The 18424-nt window shown below is 43.9% G+C and overlaps 1 protein-coding gene across 26 annotated transcripts in view; it reads left to right on the plus strand.

Moving 5' to 3' along the window:
* ABLIM1 (actin binding LIM protein 1) overlaps positions 1-18424 on the plus strand; it is a 786962-nt gene that overhangs the window by 453700 nt on the left and 314838 nt on the right. For all 26 annotated transcript variants that reach the window (XM_069239295.1, XM_069239292.1, XM_069239305.1 and 23 more), the window contains one exon: positions 10828-10940. In XM_069239295.1, coding sequence (XP_069095396.1) covers positions 10828-10940 — 113 coding nt within the window. The remainder of the gene's footprint in view (positions 1-10827; positions 10941-18424) is intronic.

Here is an 18424-nt window from a genome sequence, read left to right on the forward strand (position 1 = left end):
CCTAAGTAAAATACATTTAAATTACTTTTCCTCTAAAAGAGAGAACATAATAATGAAAGTCTTCCTAACCCGAAAGTAATTCAAACTAGGGATATATCATTAAGTTATTCCCTTTGAAATGCAATAGAGTTTTGCCATTCATGGATTTTGTATCTTGAGTTACAGATGTGTTTGATTTTTTTGAGATATTAAATACATTTTAGGAAAAGGAAGGTGGGCTGCATTGAAGTGACAGACATCCGCATTCGGCTACTCATTGAAATAGCGATGGTTCTACTGTAACAGATGGCACATATTCTTATCAATCTATAGTTATTTGTAGGTGTATTTGTGACCCTTTTCGATGGGTAAAGAATCTATATTTTTAAACCGAGATTTGTGACTATTTAATGTTGAAATGTGGTGCATCCATTTGCACAAAGACAGGGTAGGGAAGGTTGCAGAGTGAATGGCAGGGTGGCGAAGAATTATTTTAGGTGATGCGGGGATCCTTGGTGCAGGACTCATTCGACTGATATAGGAGCATCTGGTTCTGGAGTGTAAGTGCTCCAAGTCAGTTTTCTGGGCAGCTGGTGAGTATCTACCTTGCTTTTTCACTGGCGGTGGTTATTTGAAGGGATCCCTAAATTGTCCTCTGTTTTGTATGATTCTAATTATTTTGTGCTTCTTCTTTGTTCAAGAGTTTATCGTGTTTGTGTGGTCTCAAAGGTGAAATTTATGTTTTTCTTCATGCTGCTGCTGAGTGAGGATTGTATAAAAGACTACTGACAATATACCTAATGCATCAAGTACCTGAGCGTCCAAGTATTGCTCCCTGCGTTGGACATGAACATTGTGATTTCTTAAAGTACTTTGCTTCCTATGCCTTGGTGGAAATAGCCACGAAATGGGCCGAAACATATATATAAATGTTGCTTCACCTTCGTGATATTACATCTTGGGGTTCTACGCAGTGTGTTGCTTGTAAAAGAATGAGGCTCAGAAGCATGTGAGAGTATCGACAACAGGGGTTGCCCAAAATAACCCAGCCGAGACCTGGGCACGAATATGCATCCACAACAATGTCTCAATGGGAACCACTCACAAGAGTAAATAAAAAAAATACAATTAATCAAATTATCGTAAAGGAAGTACCCATATTCACAATTATATTAATGTTAAGTGGATAACAACAACCACGTTTTTCAAAACAAAACCGTGCCAGTGAACATAGTGTGTCAGTGAAAATAGTGCTGGTGAACGGCACAGTGAAAAAATATACATATATAATATATCCAAAACATCGTCGCAACCAGTAGTTTGGATACATATGAGAGTAAATACCATTAATGAACTATTACAATTGATGGTCCGGCAATAAAAGCCCCAATTAGCTGTGGTAGTAGTCGACATTTCAACTCTTGTCTATGTAAGGGCCATCCCCAGGACTGGAGGTAGGAGAATATGTAGTGCTTAATCACATGCACCATCTGATTCGGCTTACTACAACCGGAATAAGCAAAACAATCCCACAGTGAAGTCCAGTTATAAAACCTTGTGTTCAGAATGTATCAAGGCGTCCCATGGAGAACACAAAAGGCAGACGGACGGATACGTGGTTAACAAATACCAAATCACACTAGCGGTCCCAAGTACACACCATCTGGGCTGAATAAATCAGGCATTACTCTAGTGTAGACGCTGGAGGGCTGTGCTCTCCATGGGATATCCCTCCAAAAAAGAATATTCAATGGAGGACAAACGTTATATTTTTATGCGGCATAACACTGTCTTGACAGATCTTCTCTTCTTCCCTCACTTTGGAGGAATCTTTACACCCCAAGTTCTTAGTAATGCTGTAAAAGATGACTGATCTCACCTCTGAGGGGTGTGATTTAGAGCGTGTTTATGCACGAGTTAAGAGTTCACATCTTTTATGCTCTTAATGTAACCTTGTAGAATTAACATTTTTAATTGTTGAGAACTCAAGGGATACCCACATTAATATCAAACGGATGCACATGTCCATGAAGAAAACTATGTAGTTATTCGACATCAGTGTTTTGCCAAAGCTTTTGAGAGCATCAAATATGATGTCAAGTATATAGTATAGACTATCGACTTTAGAACACAGAGAATATCTGTGATCCAGTGGTGTAGCAAAGGCCCCTTTAGGCCCGCGGTGCGGGGGCCCGAGCTCCGGGGGCGCCCTCAGCACAAGACCCTGGCCTGAAAGGTCCTGGGTGAGTCCAGAGGGTGGGGGGTTCCTCCATGTAATTTGCAGGGGGTCCCCTGAAGTTTCGTTGCACCGCTGCTGTGATCCTAAAGTCCTAGCTTCTACACCTACCTTGAAATGTTTTAAGTGACAAAGAACAACATAAAAGGTTAGCAGGTGAGCATTAGTGTGATGTGTTACAGCATGCTACAAAAGCCACAGACTAATGGGTCAGATGTACTAAAAGACTGGTTACAAACTGCACAATGACTCTCTCTACAGCAGTCTTTAATTCTGCAATATGATAGGTCGCTTTGCAAAAGCTCCAACCAGAGGGGGTCACAGAATAACTTCCATAATAAATGTTAATTTGGCAGGCCACTTTGTGGGAACCCCAGTGATTGGCTACAAAAAACGGATAGTGGCCTGCTAAAAGCAGACCACACTCCCTATAATTCCATTTCCAAATGGGAAACTTTTTTAAAGAAACACATGTTCATTAAAAGAATTGGTACTATTTTTTTTTTATTGCTTCTTTGGTAAACAATTAGGGAAGCTGATGGTGGTCCCTTTCACCATTACACTATCCCACAAAAGCTGCCTACAGCACTTACAAAGAGGGGAAGGCCTTTGCCTTTGTGATTCAGTTATAGTAGTGGCCAATAAATTCTGCTCCGCCAGCGAAGTTGGCGGAAATTTTACCACTCAGTGTTATGCTTGGAGTTCCTGCCAAATTCCGCCAACTGTCATGTGGCTATGTTTTTTCTCATGTGCAATTTGTCAATAGTAAGTTGCCGAGTGAGGATTGGCACCCCTTGTATAATTTTTGGGTGCTAGGAGGGCACCCAGTGAGATTTTCTCACAGCGATCGGTCGCCGGAGGTTGTGACCATTCGCGGTGAGAAAGCTGCTGCTCGAGTAGAAAATCTACTTGCACAGCAGCAAAATCAACTCGAGTGATGATTTTCCAGTGCGGAACTAACTCTTGGCACTGAAAATCAGTGCAAGCAGTGAGACGTGCTTATTTCGGCCCATTTGGGGAACTCTGTGGAATCAGTGAAACTCTGCGAGTTCCAGCCACCCTAATCAGTTACCACCTCTTTTGAGGTATAACTTGCCAATGGATTGAAACCGCCTTCATACATTCCATTTTGACCTGCAAATAGGAGGAGACAGCTCTGTCACATTCTCTCTTAATTGAGATTCAGATTGCCTCATACAATGGGTTTAATAAATAGAGAAAAGACATTTTGCAATGAAAAACCTTCAGATTTTACAATCGCAAAATGGCTTAGTACATTTTTCTATATGAGTCTTTAAAACAAAATCATGATGTACGTTATAAATGTGGGTCCCTAATTTGAACCAGGGCCTTATTTGTATTCAATCTTTCTTTTGTTGTTTAAATGGAAACTTTTAATGTGGTTTCAAAAGCATAGAAATGTGAATAACGAAGCTTTGACACTACCTCTGCTCTTAGCTATGCATATAATGCAGTTTTTGTATCAGTTGTTTCTTCTATCATGCTGTGCATGAAGCCCAGTATTTTTGCCGCAATCAAGGGAAGGCTGGGATCCCCTGGAGGCCGGGCAGGATATTCTTCATGCATCCCTGCACATTGTAAATGTTAGTTATGCAGTGGGCCTGTAGGTAGGCAGCTTTCTTTTTCTTGAGGACTGGGAAGGAGAGGATGTTGCACAGGGTCTAGCATGTGCAATGAAGCTTTAGAAACATGTTTACCTTTAGACATGCTAATAAGGAGGAATGGGAAAACATGTAGTGAAAAGCACTAAAGGCCTTATTATGAGTCTGGCGGTCAACAGATTGCCAGACTCGCGGTGGCGTTTGCCAGCCGCGGTTGTGGCGATCTTATTGCCACATTACAAGGTTGGCGGGCAGACCCGCCAACCTACCGCTATCCCCGACAGGGTCTCCGATCCCAATCAGATGATGGCGGTGCAGGTTGCAATCAGCCAGGGTGCTGAAGTCAGCATCCCCCCTGTTGATTACAACCTTCTTCTCTGCCAGCCTTTTCATGGTGGTTTCCCCGCCATGAAAAAGCTGGCGGAGAACAAGTGCAGGGGCCCTGCTGCCCAACACCCTCGAAATGCCTGCCATCTGTTGTGCAGACAGTGCGCATTTCGAGGGTGCTGGTGCCCCCTGCATGCAGCAGCATTGCCGCCAGCTCTATTATGGGCCGGCGACAGTGCTGTTGCACCTTTCCCACTGGGTTGATGGACGGGAACCTTGGTTCCCTCCTGTCAGCCCAGTGAGAAACTCTTAATAGGGCAGATGGGGAGACTGCGACCTCGATGGCGCTCTCCTCACCACAGGTCTATAATCAGGCCCTAAATAACCAGGGTATTTTCCCCAGTGGTGAGACGTATTGCAAGCATTTTACCTATCACCCTTTGTGCGTTTGATGTAACACACTAAATGGCAAAAATATGTCCAGCAGTGGGTCCTGTGCTCGCTGTGCCATGGGAACCAAGTTTCACACGGCTGGCAAACCCCAATCAGGGTGAAACAGTTTTGAGTTGCTGCTGCTCCAGTTGAAGAAGGATCTGGCCTGGCAGTTGACTGGAGTGTTCGTATTGGAGCGGGACGAAGACTGATTTGCATGTGGCTGGGTCTAAACTGAGGTGATATGGTGGGCAAAAGAACGATGGGCTGGAATGCTACCCCGAGCGATTGCCAGTGATTAGAATTGATGCAAACTTTCCTTCCATTACCTTTTGGGTGTTTGGTTGGGGTAGTATGCCTGCTGAGATCTTGACTCAGTACTTTTTTTTAGTGCGAACGGAACAAAAGAAACAGGTCAGTATGGTAAAGCCAGTGTTCTACAGCTCTGCTGAATTTAAAATGATCACAATGCTTAAAAAGAGACTCATGGCCTAATTACGAGTGTGGAGGTCTTGCAACCACCAATCTTGGGTTGGCAGTCGGACCACCGTGCTCCTGGTAGTTCAACTGCCAGATTACAACCCTGGCGGTCTGCGGGGCCACCTCCAGGGTCAGGGTTCCTGACGGGTTGGCAGTGGTCAAAGTTGTGGTCAGCGACACCAGCGCTGACTTCAGCACCGCTGTGCTGACCACAACTTCCCATTCCGCCAGCCTATTCATGGTGGGGACCCCACCACGAAAAGGCTGGCAGAAAAGCAGTGCTGGGGGCCACAGGGGGGACCGTGCACTGCCCACAACCATGCTACAGCAAACAGTGCGCATTCCGAGGGTGCTGGGGGCTCCCACTATGTGATGCCGTTGGCCTCAGCTCCCTGAGGAGACGAGGCCAACGCCGCTGCACTGCTTCCACTGGGCTCTCCGTGTGCATGGGGTGGGGGAATAAGATGCCACTTTTCCTCCTCGCCCTGTCCAAGAATGATGAGGGAAGTTTGAAAAAAAGGTGGACTTTGAAGCTGTGAGTTACTTGCAGAGCCATATCCTGCCAAATGCTGTTGGGCATAGAGGGGGACGCAGCTTTTAGTTGCCCCCTGGCTCTGTTCCAAATTGAGAACTCAGCACAGACATAGCTGAGAGTTACCCAACACTACCATAAAACTCATAGCATTGGCTTGTTGTTGAGGCGTGGGGTAGATCACAACTAATCCTGTGTCCTCTTAGCAATTGCAGACATAGGACAGAACAGAAGCCACTGGTAGTGGCTGCATTTGGCAGGCTGAGGAGGAGTGGGGAAGCTGCAATATCCACTTTTTATTACACTGATTACCTTGGCGGCTCAAGGCTGTGGGGGGAAATAAATATACTCCTCATCCTGGTGCAAAGTGAGGGGGCACACATTTTACTTACATCTAGGAAAATGCAGGGTTGTATTAAAAAAAAAACTCCAAACCCCCATCCTTACTCTAGGTGTGGGACAGGACAAGAGGAAACCTCTTATCCTTGAGAAAAGTAAGAAGGACAAACACTCCAATCACTGGAAATGATAGGCATTTCCTTATACTTATGCCGTGACCGTTGATAACAGAAAAGGATAATGGATGGAGTGCTGAAACCTTTCAAACACTCACCCCCAGTCAGATCTGGGTTTAATCTATCGTTCTTTGCTCACCATGCCACCACAGTTAGAACCAAGCAATGTGCAAATCAGTCTTGACCCTGTTCCCCACGGGAACAGTCCAGCACAACCTGCCAGGCCAGGTCCTTAGGGGATGAATGTTTGCATTGTTCAGTACTCCGTCCATCACCTGTTCTTTTTGTTTTTGCTAATGTTTGATAAGGCATGTAGCTTACAGACACTCATCCCCAATCCCACACCCTTGGAAAGGAGATGGAGTTTTATGCCACAGGGTCTTGCCGTATCATTTGGAAAATTGTGGTGGATTGTGAAAACTGTTATCAGTGTGATGTTTCTTAAGGGCACTGAATTGAAATTAAAATTAGTTTTAAGCATGCCTGATGGCTAGCACCCCCATTCAAAAAACTGGAAAAACTCGAAATTGCATGATATTGTGAAAAGTCCCTCTCACTCACCTTCAATAAGGAACAAAACACAGCAAGACACCTTTGTTGTAGGGTCTGGCTAGGGCTTTGGAACCCACCATTGCTATAGGGCATAAAGTGCACCAACCCTTCACATGGCCAAGGTGGAAGCATATTCCTTGTCCCCCCCACTCATGGGAATGAGAAAAGAGCTAAGGTCTAACACACCATCTGCATCAACAAAAACAGACTCTCAACCACATCCACACTAACAGATACAGAGACACCATTCTATGCATCGTATAAGATGCCCATACACCACCAGCAATAGATGCCCAGACTCCCAAACACCGACATGAGACACCCACACGTCAACAGTCAGATGCTCATCCACATAAAAAACTGTCCAGTTTCCTAGAAACCCACAGACGAAAACAGACACCATTTACTGGGTGGAGGAATTAGAAGATCTGCACAGGAGGGACAAGGGCAAGCGGTGCACAAGTGCAGGCACTGGAGGGCAGCAGCTCTGGCTGGGCTGCACAGTGGAAGTCTTGGCAGGATACTGCCTGATGGCAGAAGAGTACATCAGCTCCAGCTGGTGTGTAGATTAATTCAGTTAACATCAAACTGGCGTGTACTATCAGTATCTACAAATGGCACACTAATCTTTATCATACCCGTAGCAAAAAAAATAAAAATAACATTCACAGAAAAAAGCTAAAGTTAGAAGGGAGTTAAGGTTGACAGCTTGTTGACAAAGACTATACAACAAAAAAACTAAAAAGACGCAGAATGCAAATTTTGAGGTCTGCCTTTACTATTATCCTTCACCACTACCTTGGCTCCCCCGTGTCATGTATTTATTAAGACGTAAAATGACATGCAGAATGGACATTTTTGGTGTTATGTGCCATTTAGTTTTACTTTAAAATGTTTGATGATATGTTATATTTCCATTTTCGATGTTTAAACCTAGCAATGTTGATGGTGTACAGTAAAATTAATATTGATACTTCGACTAATGCACTGTGCTGATATATTGTTTTGTGAAATGATTGTCCAATCTATGCAGCTAGAGTATTTTTTTTGTGAAGGAGCTCACATATGAAATGTGTTTATTGTAAACATTATTTGTATGATGTTGAATATGTGAAATATTATTTGATGAGTAGAAATGAAAAGTGCTTTGTATTTAGAAATGGAATTGGAATATCAATTATATTATGTTCCAAAATGCAATTTATAAAAATGTCTTCCATTTCTGAGAGGGAATGAAGCATTGAACATGATAGAGTTAGTATTTTGGGGCCTTGTGAAAGCTTCTGTTAGGCTTGAGTATGAATATAGGATGGCACTGATAGGTATGAGTAAAGTAACCTTGCTTTTCTTAAGTATTAAACATGGTAAGTGCTATTACTATGTGGTTAACTGTTAATGAATGTATATTGTGAAACTTTAGGATGGTCAAGTCAACGAATCTGCATGAAACGAGAACATTTTTAAATATCACAAATTGGTAAAAGCGTTGAACCCAAAATTTGGCGTTTTGTATGTTACTTCCTACATGAACCTTTGCTCTCTACTACACTGAAAAAATAGGAATACACCACACTGGCATCAAAGTAGAACTTTACTCAGATGTCTGCTTGGGGCTTGGTATAAATTGGTTGGGTATTTTTGGAGAACTCAGGGGCCGATTATGAGTACGGCAGTCCCAAGACTGTCATACCAACTTTGACGGTCCAACCGCAGAGTCCTCAGCAGTCCAACTGCCTGGTTAGGATGGCGGCGGTCATACCGTCACAAGACTAACGCCTACTCCTGACCCATCGCGGCAGTCAGGAGAGCGGCAGACAATGGAGGGAGCAGCAGACAATGGAGGCAGTGCCGGCAGTGGCACCACCGTCCATATTACAACCTGCCTTTCCGCTGACCGCTTCATGACGGGGACAGCGCCATGAAATGGTCAGCCAAAAGGCATGGAAGGAGCCCCAGAGAGGCACCGGGACATAAATTTGTCATGTCCTGGGCAGTCCACTGGCCCCCCTGGCGGCACAGTCAATGTGTGCATTGTCTGCCATGCACAACATGGTGCATGGCAACAGTGCACCCGACTTGCTGGCGACGCAGTCAATGCAGCTGGCATTGGCTTCAACTCTCTCTTGCAGCCGAAGCCAATGCTGCTGCACTGACTGCACCGCCAGCCTCGCAGGAATATCGTAATGCAACAGTCGAGAGGCTGCCGGCTTGGCAGAGTTCTCCTGACTACCACCTTGACGGTATGCCAGTCTGACTGCCAGGGTCATAATCAGGCCCTTAGAGTTACAAAAAGTTGTTGGATGAGCTTCCTTTGGTTAATTATGGAGATAGCTTGATTGTTAATACACAGACATTCATGAACTCGGACTCGCAAACGCTTTGTGAACCCAAATTTTACAAAGGAATTGTATGGGTAAGTGGGCATTTTCTCCCATTGTTCCCATCAATAGCCACAACTGGAAACTTTCCGTTACAACCACCTGTATTTGATATTGATAATGTTTGTAAAGTGTGTGAATGCCTGAAGGCGTCTTGACGCTAGCGTCTGCTGATTAACACAATTGTGGACTTGGGCAGGGTAGTAGTTGTTGAAAACTGTACATTTTTGTTGTTGTATAGCATAAGTAATTTCTTGACTACAAGTACGTGATACGGAGAACTGTCTTGTCTACTGTCTAAAGACTTTTTCCAGAAAAAAATATCGGTCTAATGTGAACTTGAAGATTTATGTACGTAAGTACATGCATGTACACACAGACAAAACACATAGGCAGGCAACGAACCAAATGCAGAGAACAAAAGGTGGGAAATACTGAGGATACACTGGAAACAGAACAATCTATCCCCCTCTGTGCAGATATACACTTTGAGTTCACTGCTGGCATTGGTTGACGGCTGGAGAGCACTTCTCCGCCAGCAGGGCTTGCTCTTTTTAAGTGTGCATCAGAGTGCTCAGTTTTTCACAAAATGAAAACATCTTGAGCATTCAGTCCTTTGCTTCACTGCAAAGAATAACCATATGAGTGGTGCCATTGTGCAGTTTCTGAGAGCATAGCTATATATTTCCACCACGTCTTGATGGTGACAATCAGGCTTCGCAGGCTTTTAGCCTGATGCACTACACAGTCTGGAACTAGTAGGCCAACTTTTATAGGAAATGTGAAACCACAAGTTCTGGAATGTTTACTCTTGTTAGAAACCCAGGGCTGGCTGAAGGGACTGTCATGATATGGGGCAAATTGAGAACCTGGTGAGAAACACAGTGACAAAGAGTATGTAACACAACCGAGAGACGGAAGTGACACAGAAAACCGAGGGACATGCTAGGCTGCTGTTGTAGCAGCTTTTTTGAGGCGCAGGCCTGGCCTATGACTGCTACAGCCACAGAGCCAGTGAACTTTCAGTACTGACACAGAACCCGTGCGTTTTAAGCAGAACAAACCCGACTTGTGATCGACAGGGGCAGGACATCGTCAAAAGTAGATCTTTCCTATCACTTAAGTTCCATAATTGCAAAGAGGGTGTGTTTGGCAGACAGCAGTTCCAATGGGAGGTCAATGCTGAGATATGAGAGAGGCCTATTAAGTAGATTTTGCTCCAAGCCTCGCCAAAGCTTTGGACAAGCCTGTGTTCATATTTCTCTGGGGCCCGGTTAGCAGAAACTGAAGTTCTGGCGTTTTTGGGTGTGTACCATTCTGAATCGTCACACAACTGAGCATTAGATAGCTGTAGGACTGTATCATATGTGACCAGGTGTCACAAATACCCAAAAAACTATTAACGATTTGAATACAAAACGACCTCCTATGGATGGAAAAAAAAGCTGGAATTGGTTTGTCTAAGGTTCTTTGTCCAGACATCTATTAGAGAAGACACAAGGTCAAATAATCCTAAATTTGTACATTAACCTCGGTGAAGAGATCTATTAGAGAAGACACAAGGTCAAATAATCCTAAATTTGTACATTAACCTCGGTGAAGTACATTTCCCGTGGCTCCATTTGCGGTGCCCACTGCCCGCCAAAGCCGCATTTCAGACATTTTTGGCTTGTGTTTCTCTCAGATATTGATCGTTGCGCGGTAAGTGGGAGGATGAGACAATGAAGCCTGGACTAACCTTGTACAAATGCTATTTTTCCTCCTCTCTCCGCAGACACCCGTTCCCGCCAGGAGACCGTGTCACCTTTAATGGACGGGACTGTCTCTGCCAGAACTGTGCCGTGCAGCCTATGTCTCCCGGTCCGAAGGAGCTCACCGCCTCCGGCTGTAAGGGCCCTGGTTTGTTATTTGTCACTGCCTCGTGTCATCATCATGTGCTGTCACTGTAGGACCTCAAAGTAAGCGGGTGTGGGCGAGGGGGTGCTCCTCTCCTCCGAAATAACCGTGCTGGCCATCAGTAGGTGAATGAGACTTTTTGGCTTGTTTCATTTCCTTTGCGTTCAAAGACAGAGGTCAAATAATCAGACTATGTATTCTGACAAACTGCGTTTATTCTTTCAACTTGGAGAGTACCTTTCCCTCCCTTACTGGAAATTGGGGCTCTTTTGTAGACTGGGCTGTGTGATAGTCTTGATGGGGCACAGGGAGTGTGAAAGTATGGGCTGTAGGATATTGACCAGCACAAATATGTCAAGATATATCAACCATTAACACTGGTGCAATAGGAACAAAGATCTTAATAGGAGCAAAACAAATCAAGACTCTTTGGCCCAGATTCTCAAAGGTTTAGCGTCGGTTTAGCATTGCTTTTTTAACACTAATCCAGCGCTAAACTTTTTTTGGCATTCACAAACGAACGCAAATACTATTTGCGTTGGTTTGTGTGGCAAAGTAACTCAAAGCAGCACGAAACGCTGCTTTGCGTTACATTGCATCAGGGGGCGTTACATGGGTGGTACCTGGGCGTACCTGTGCTACCACCCATGCTTTTTGATGCTAAACCCTATTCTAAAACATCAGAAGAAAGGGTTTAGTGCCAAAAAATAATGTCTTTGAAAAGCAGGCGCAAAACAGAGAAATGTTGTAATTTCTCCGTGCTTTTCCAACTTTGCATGTGTGCTGCGCTGTACAGCACACATGCAAAGTGGAAAAAGCATTTGCACTTCTGTAGGCATAGAATTTTGTACAGGAAGGATACTCTTACTGTACAAAACCTAAGCTAGACTTACACACACACCCTAGCACTGTGGCGCTAAGGTGTGTGCGTGGCGCACAGCAGCTGAAATCAGTTTCGTCACTAGGGAGAGAGGAAGACAGTGCCATTTCGATTAGAATATGGCGTTCTACTGCTCTTTCCTTGTCGTACAGCACAGCATTTTTTGCTGCTGCGCTGTGTTGAGTGACACGTATCAGAATCTGAGCCTTTATTTGGTGAAGTGCAAATGATAAATATTCACTGAAACTCAATTTCCACACTTTCTTCCTTATGTGTGCTGCATAATTCATCAGTACAACTGCATGTCTATGCAAATTTAGTAACCATTTCAATGGAAAATGTGGTGTCTGCAAATGAGTATGTGCTACCACACAATGCTTTAGCAATATATTTGCGACATTGTGCTGCAAAATGCACCACTGGCTATATCCTACACCCTTAGTGTCTTGTTGCATGGACATGACTCATTTGTAAAACTTGTTTGTTGTCTGATGCTTGGATTTTCCACAATCACTATGTTTAACGAATTGTCTCTGATGCAACAGTGATGGTGGCAGCACACCATTCTGGAAATTGTTCCAGCACCACTGGTTGGCATGGACTTTGTTTTTTAGAGGGTTGTATGTGTCTTGGTCACAAGGATGCATTGCTGCAGTAATCAGAGGCTGTCACATCAGTGCGCTCTTTCCACAGTGTTTTTTGTCAGCCAACTTGAAGATGGAATCTAACTAACCCATATCAATTATAGACACTTGTTTCTTGTGGTGACATCATCTTACATGAATCATGATAAAGGGTGTCCAGAGTCCATCCTGTTAGCTCAGCCCTGTTTTTCGTTATATGTTCACCACTAAAACACAAAGGTCCCTGACCCACTATAGTGGCTCCTCCAGGGACAGAATCAATATTCAATCAACAATGGGCCACCCTGTTTCAATCTAAACAATCATTAGATTAATAACATTTTATATTGAACTGGGCTAAATGCCTCTCGAGCCCGTACATGTATCTTAAAGTATCTTCTTTATTAAAATTCCAAAAAATATTGATTTATATTTATGTATGAAAATCATTGCTTCCTGAACATTATCTCAGAATAATACTACATAAATAAAAAGAACAGCAGCAACATCCGCCCCCCCTATGTAAAAAAAACGCCTCAAATATACCACATTAAATCAACATTTATACCTCATTCAAACCCAGGCATAGGATTCACATCAAGAACATTACCTCATCATTCACTTAAAAGTCAAATGTATATATAGATATAACACCAACCATGAGATATTCAATTCATTCATATTCCCTTCAGTCCTATGTATGATTAGTGGATTTCAAACTACGAATAACCTAGTGATCTTTAATCATATAATGATAAATAGTTGATAGTCTATTACATCCTATAAATGATTAATAGACCTGGGACTAAATATCTCCCCGATAACCCATGATCTTATATCCGAGAAGAGTGGATAGGCGTATCCATTCTTCTCGGGCATAATATTGTCAGTGGATTTACTCTTAAATCCTGTAGCCCTTTCCCTTAAAGTGAAAATGGAAACTAATTACATCATGTCAAGCAGAAATAGTTTTTCTTCTATAATAGTTAATACATGCATGGCTCTTAATTCTATGTGCCGCCTTGCACTGTTACAGGCTCTGGTGCATCATTATATGAAGATATATTTTTCAGTCAAATATTGTAATACGTAGGCATACTAAACAAATATTCAGCTATTTCTAGCCCATGGGCAGCTAGGAGAGATGTAAAAAAAGGACCCAGCCATAACTGCTGTGCTTAACACAAAGGGACAAACTCATGTGGCATAAACATCAGTATTAACACATATACAAGGACGATAATATTATAGACAACACACGGAAGAATTGAACCCAAGCACTGAATTGAGCAATTCTTGTCGTGTTTTACAGTTCATTAGCGCTGTAAATGTGAGCTAGGAATGAATGTCTGCTTCGGCTTGGACAGTTACTTCTTTAAATTAGCAATCGTTCCATCGGAGAATATATCTTAGCTCATGAATGTCAACGAGGTATGATACTGCAAGAGCTTGCGAATGGTTACTGTGCTATGACCTCATTTGATACAGCCAGCATAATGCATAGGTTTGGCTGGGTGGGTAATGCTACTCAAAAAGGGAACTGCAGTTAGACCGGGCCAGTAGTACATCTGGCCTAAATCACAGACCTTATTGAATTGGACCAAAAGCAATGGGTGCAAACCTATACTTGCACCAGGTCTCCAAGTTGTACATTGTTGCTCATTCACAAAACTTCAAAGTGCACAATATGCACAGAGCACAACAAGAGGATTCTGTGCACAAAATATTGAAAAGTGTCCATGAGAAGCAACCTCTGAAGTACTTAAGTGACACATTTGTAATAGTTTCCCTGTCTAGCAACATCATCATGGTGAAGCTGTGAGGAGATCTCACAACCAAAACAACCAAAGAACCATTTTGACACTTCAGGGGGTACTAATGCTCCATCAACATGGATGCAGGCATGCCAACCTACACCAAAGGTAGCACACACAACATCTTCATCTCTTTTCCCATCACTCACTTGCAGCCACTCTCTTGACTTTGACCTGCCTCACGTCCTGGCAATACTATTTTATATTGCCCACATACATCAGAAATTAAATCTGAACCCACCAAAAGCCCCTAGAGATCAGTTAAAGAATGTCTGATTGGTCTTAATGAAGAAGAAAGCAATACCTTCACATTAGAGACCTACTATCAACCACTCACCAGCTTCATGGATTCCGGTGGTGTGACCACTTTAAAGCCATTCCGGACAAAATCGATCACCCCCGCACATGAGAAAACAGTTCTCAGGAGGAACAATGAATATGCAGGCTGATGCAAAATTCCTCAAAGGACCTCACCAATTTTGTTGAAAATAGGACCTAAGGTGAAAAGATCATAACCCTACTCAAACCAAACCATTGCCGGAAAATCATTATTTCAGAAACAAGAGCTAATCTCATTTCAAAGTATTCTAATAGCCAAGAACCCCTTGTGCCTACCCATCCAACAATACACTAAGTAATCTACATAATCAGACTGTAGGAAGCTGGCTTTGTATATACTATATATATATATCAAAGTGAGACATAGTGAGCACAGAGTCCAGGGGTTCCTCAGAGGCTTGAAAGAAGCAATAATAGATAATACTAATGCTCTATTTGTGGTAGTGTGGTCGGGCAGTTAGGCTTATCAGAGGGTAGTGTTAAACATTTGTTGTGCACACACAAACAATAGAAGAAACACACACTCAATGACTTAACTGCAGACCAATAGGATTTTATAGGTAGGAGTATCACCTGCTTGTCACTGCTGCACTGGTGGTCGGTTTCTCTCGAGTCTAGGGGCTGCGGGTGCAGTGCTTCTCCAGGCGTCTAGTATCTGCGTCCCGGGCAGTCGCGGTCAGGGGGGTCCGCGAGATTCCCTCTGCAGGCGGCGTCAGAGAGGGTTGGAGAGGTCAGCCCAAGGTGGACACTTGGTCAGAATCGCCTGGGGATCCTCTTTGGATAGTTGGGCCACCTGGTGCAGAGTGGTTGGGACTCCTACTTCTGGAGTGAGGTGGAAGTCCTTAGTTACTGTTTCTTTTCTTCTTTTCTGGACAGTGCCGCTGTCCTTGGGAGTTCTTGGTCCTTGTTATGTCACAGGGCAGTCCTCTAGAGCCGGCGAGAGGCTGCTGGTCCCGCTGGATGCGTCGCTGGGCTGGTGCAGTTCTTTGAAGCAGAAGACAGGCCGGTAGGGCTGGGGCCAAAGCCGTTGTTGTGTTCCTTCTTCTCTGCTGGGGTTTTCATCTTAGCAGTCCTTCTTCTTTCTTGTCAGGTCACCAGGAATCTGATGTCGTGGGTTCAGGGCAGCCCTAAATACTAAATATAGCTGTGTTGTAGGGGTCAGAGGGCAGTAGCCAATGGCTACTGTCCCTGAGGGTGACTACACCCTCTGTGTGTCCTCTCCCTTTGAGGAGGGGGCACATTCCTAATCCTATTGGCCCTGATCCTCCAAACCAAGATGGAGGATTCTGCATGGAGGGGGTCACCTCAGCTCTGGACACCTTAGGGGTGGTCCTGGCTGAGGTGGTCACCCCTCCTAATTTTCCCACCGGACTTGCCGCCAAAACTGGGGCTTTGTCCGGGTGTGGGCATCTTCACTAGTTGGTGTGCCCTGGGGCACTGTAACTCAAGGCTTGCGCCTTTGAGCTCTCCACCAGGTGTTACAGTTCCTGCAGGGGGGAGGTCTGAGGCACCTCTACCCAGGGCAGGCTTTGTTTCTGACCACAGAGTGCACAAAGGAACTCACCCCATGTGGTCAGAAACTTGTCTGGAAGTGGCAGGCTGGCACACACCGGTCAGTCCTACACTACCAGGTTGGCTAACATACAGGGGGCATCTCTAAGATGCCATCTGTGTGCATTTTTCAATAAATCCCACACTGGCATCAGTGTGGGTTTATTGTGCTGAGAAGTTTGTTACCAAACGTCCCAGTATTCAGTGAGGTCATTATGGTGCTGTGGAGTTAGTAATGACAAACTTCCAGACCATATACTTAAAATGGCTACACTGCACTTACATTGTCTAAGAATGGACTTAGACACTATAGGGTCATATTGCTCCTGCAGCTATGCCCTCACATTTGGTATAATGCACCCTTCCTTAGGGCTGTAAGGCCTGCTAGAGGGGTGCCTTACCTATGCCACAGGCAGTGGTTTGTGCCTGAGAGGTGTGCCATGTTGACTTTGCCTTTTTCTCCGCCCCAGCGCACACAAGCTGCAAGGCAGCGTGCATGGGCTGAGTGAGGAGACCCCCAGGGTGGCATAATATATGCTGCAGCCCTTAGAAACCTTCCCTGGCCACAGGGCCCTTGGTACCATGGGTAGCTTTTACAAGGGACTTAACTGTGTGCCAGGGATGTGCTAATTGTGGGAACAAAGGTACAGTTTTAGGGAAATAACCCTGGTGCTGGGGCCTGGTTAGCAGGATTCAAGCACACTTTCAAACAAAGTTTGCATCAACACTAGGCAAAAAGTGGGGGGCAACCATGCCAACAGTGACATTTTCCTACACAGACACTAAAACTAAGTTCATATATCCTAATTTGGTCTGCAGCCAACTGCAGCTTCCTCTAACTTGTTACATTTTATTAACTCAGAATTGTCTCCTTCCTCAGTTCCATCCCTTACAGGGGGGACATCCTCGCCTCCTTTGTAATGTAGCCCTTGTTCTTGCAGCAGAATCCTTGATAGTCTCAACAGTTTCCTCGCTAAAGAAGCTTACCACCGAAAATTGGCCAGATCTTCTCAGTTGTGAGTAAATACTGAGTAAATACTTAGACCTTCCTTGTTTAACAAATTGGCTCTGATAAAAACATATCCCCTGGCTATGCTTTCCCTTGGATCTCAAGACTATTCTGCACCTTGCGTATTTGTGTTTATTTCCTGAGCCTCCTATTTACATTCTTATGATTCCCAAGACTGATACTAAAATGAAAAATTCTCCTTCTAATGACTGCAAGTCTTGCTTGTCCCTTTTCACTTTCTGATAATTGGGGGTATACTTCCCTACAGTACTACTCTGCTTCTATTGTCCAACACTAGAGGGATGCTTCCTCTGCGTGTACTCGGTACAGGAAATTACTCTACTCAGTGGGATGTCTGCATATAGTACAGTAAATTAATTCAGAAGGGATGCTGCCCACAGTGAATGCCGTAAATGAATATTCTCATTAGAATATGGCCTGAAATGAGTACAATAAATTACATTTAAATACATTTAAAGGGGATGCTGTCCACAATTACTATAGTAAAATTACTTGGTTTTAGTGTTGATCCATGAGGTGAATATCTCTGCTTTTTTATGAAAACATCTACAATAAATGCAAGTAATGTGTGTGCTGCATAGAGGCAAAGTTTGCATAAAATTAGAGGTGGGTGCTATGTTTCATTCTGCCTGTGTAATTGGCGGAATTTGGCGACTCTGCATTACTCTTGTAATGGAAAACACCTGCCAAATTTCACTAATTGCCGTATGACTGAATTTTTTCCTGTGCGGCTCCAGAAATAGGTGGTGGCAGGTGCGAGGGATATTTGGCGTCCCCTTATGACATTTTTAAGCATAGGTGGTCTTGGGTGTTCGGAGGGCTGCATCTCAAGTAGATTTGGTGCCACTCAAGTAGATTTTGTACTCATGCCGCAGCAAAATCAACTGAAATGGACACAAGCTCTTCCGTATAGCATGGTGACGTGCGCATTGATTTTTCAGTACTGCTGGTGCTATAAATGCTAAATTGCAGCACAAGCAACATGACATACATATTTTCTGCCTGTTGGTGGAACTCCATGGAATTTTTCAGAGATTTTATGTAACTCCACGTTCCACCCAAATAAAATCCAGTAAATGCATTTCATTTAATTAGTCACAGTCTGCATTCAGTCAGTTAGCAAGTCCCCTTTTAGAGGATAAAGTCCAGAGTCAGTGTGAGAAATGCTTCTCCTTCAGCAGATTAATATCTGCAGCTATTGCAGCAAATAGCATGAGGAACCTTCCTCGGTCAGTGCA

The sequence above is a fragment of the Pleurodeles waltl genome, chromosome 6, assembly GCF_031143425.1.
Source record: "Pleurodeles waltl isolate 20211129_DDA chromosome 6, aPleWal1.hap1.20221129, whole genome shotgun sequence".
Lineage (NCBI taxonomy): Eukaryota > Metazoa > Chordata > Amphibia > Caudata > Salamandridae > Pleurodeles > Pleurodeles waltl.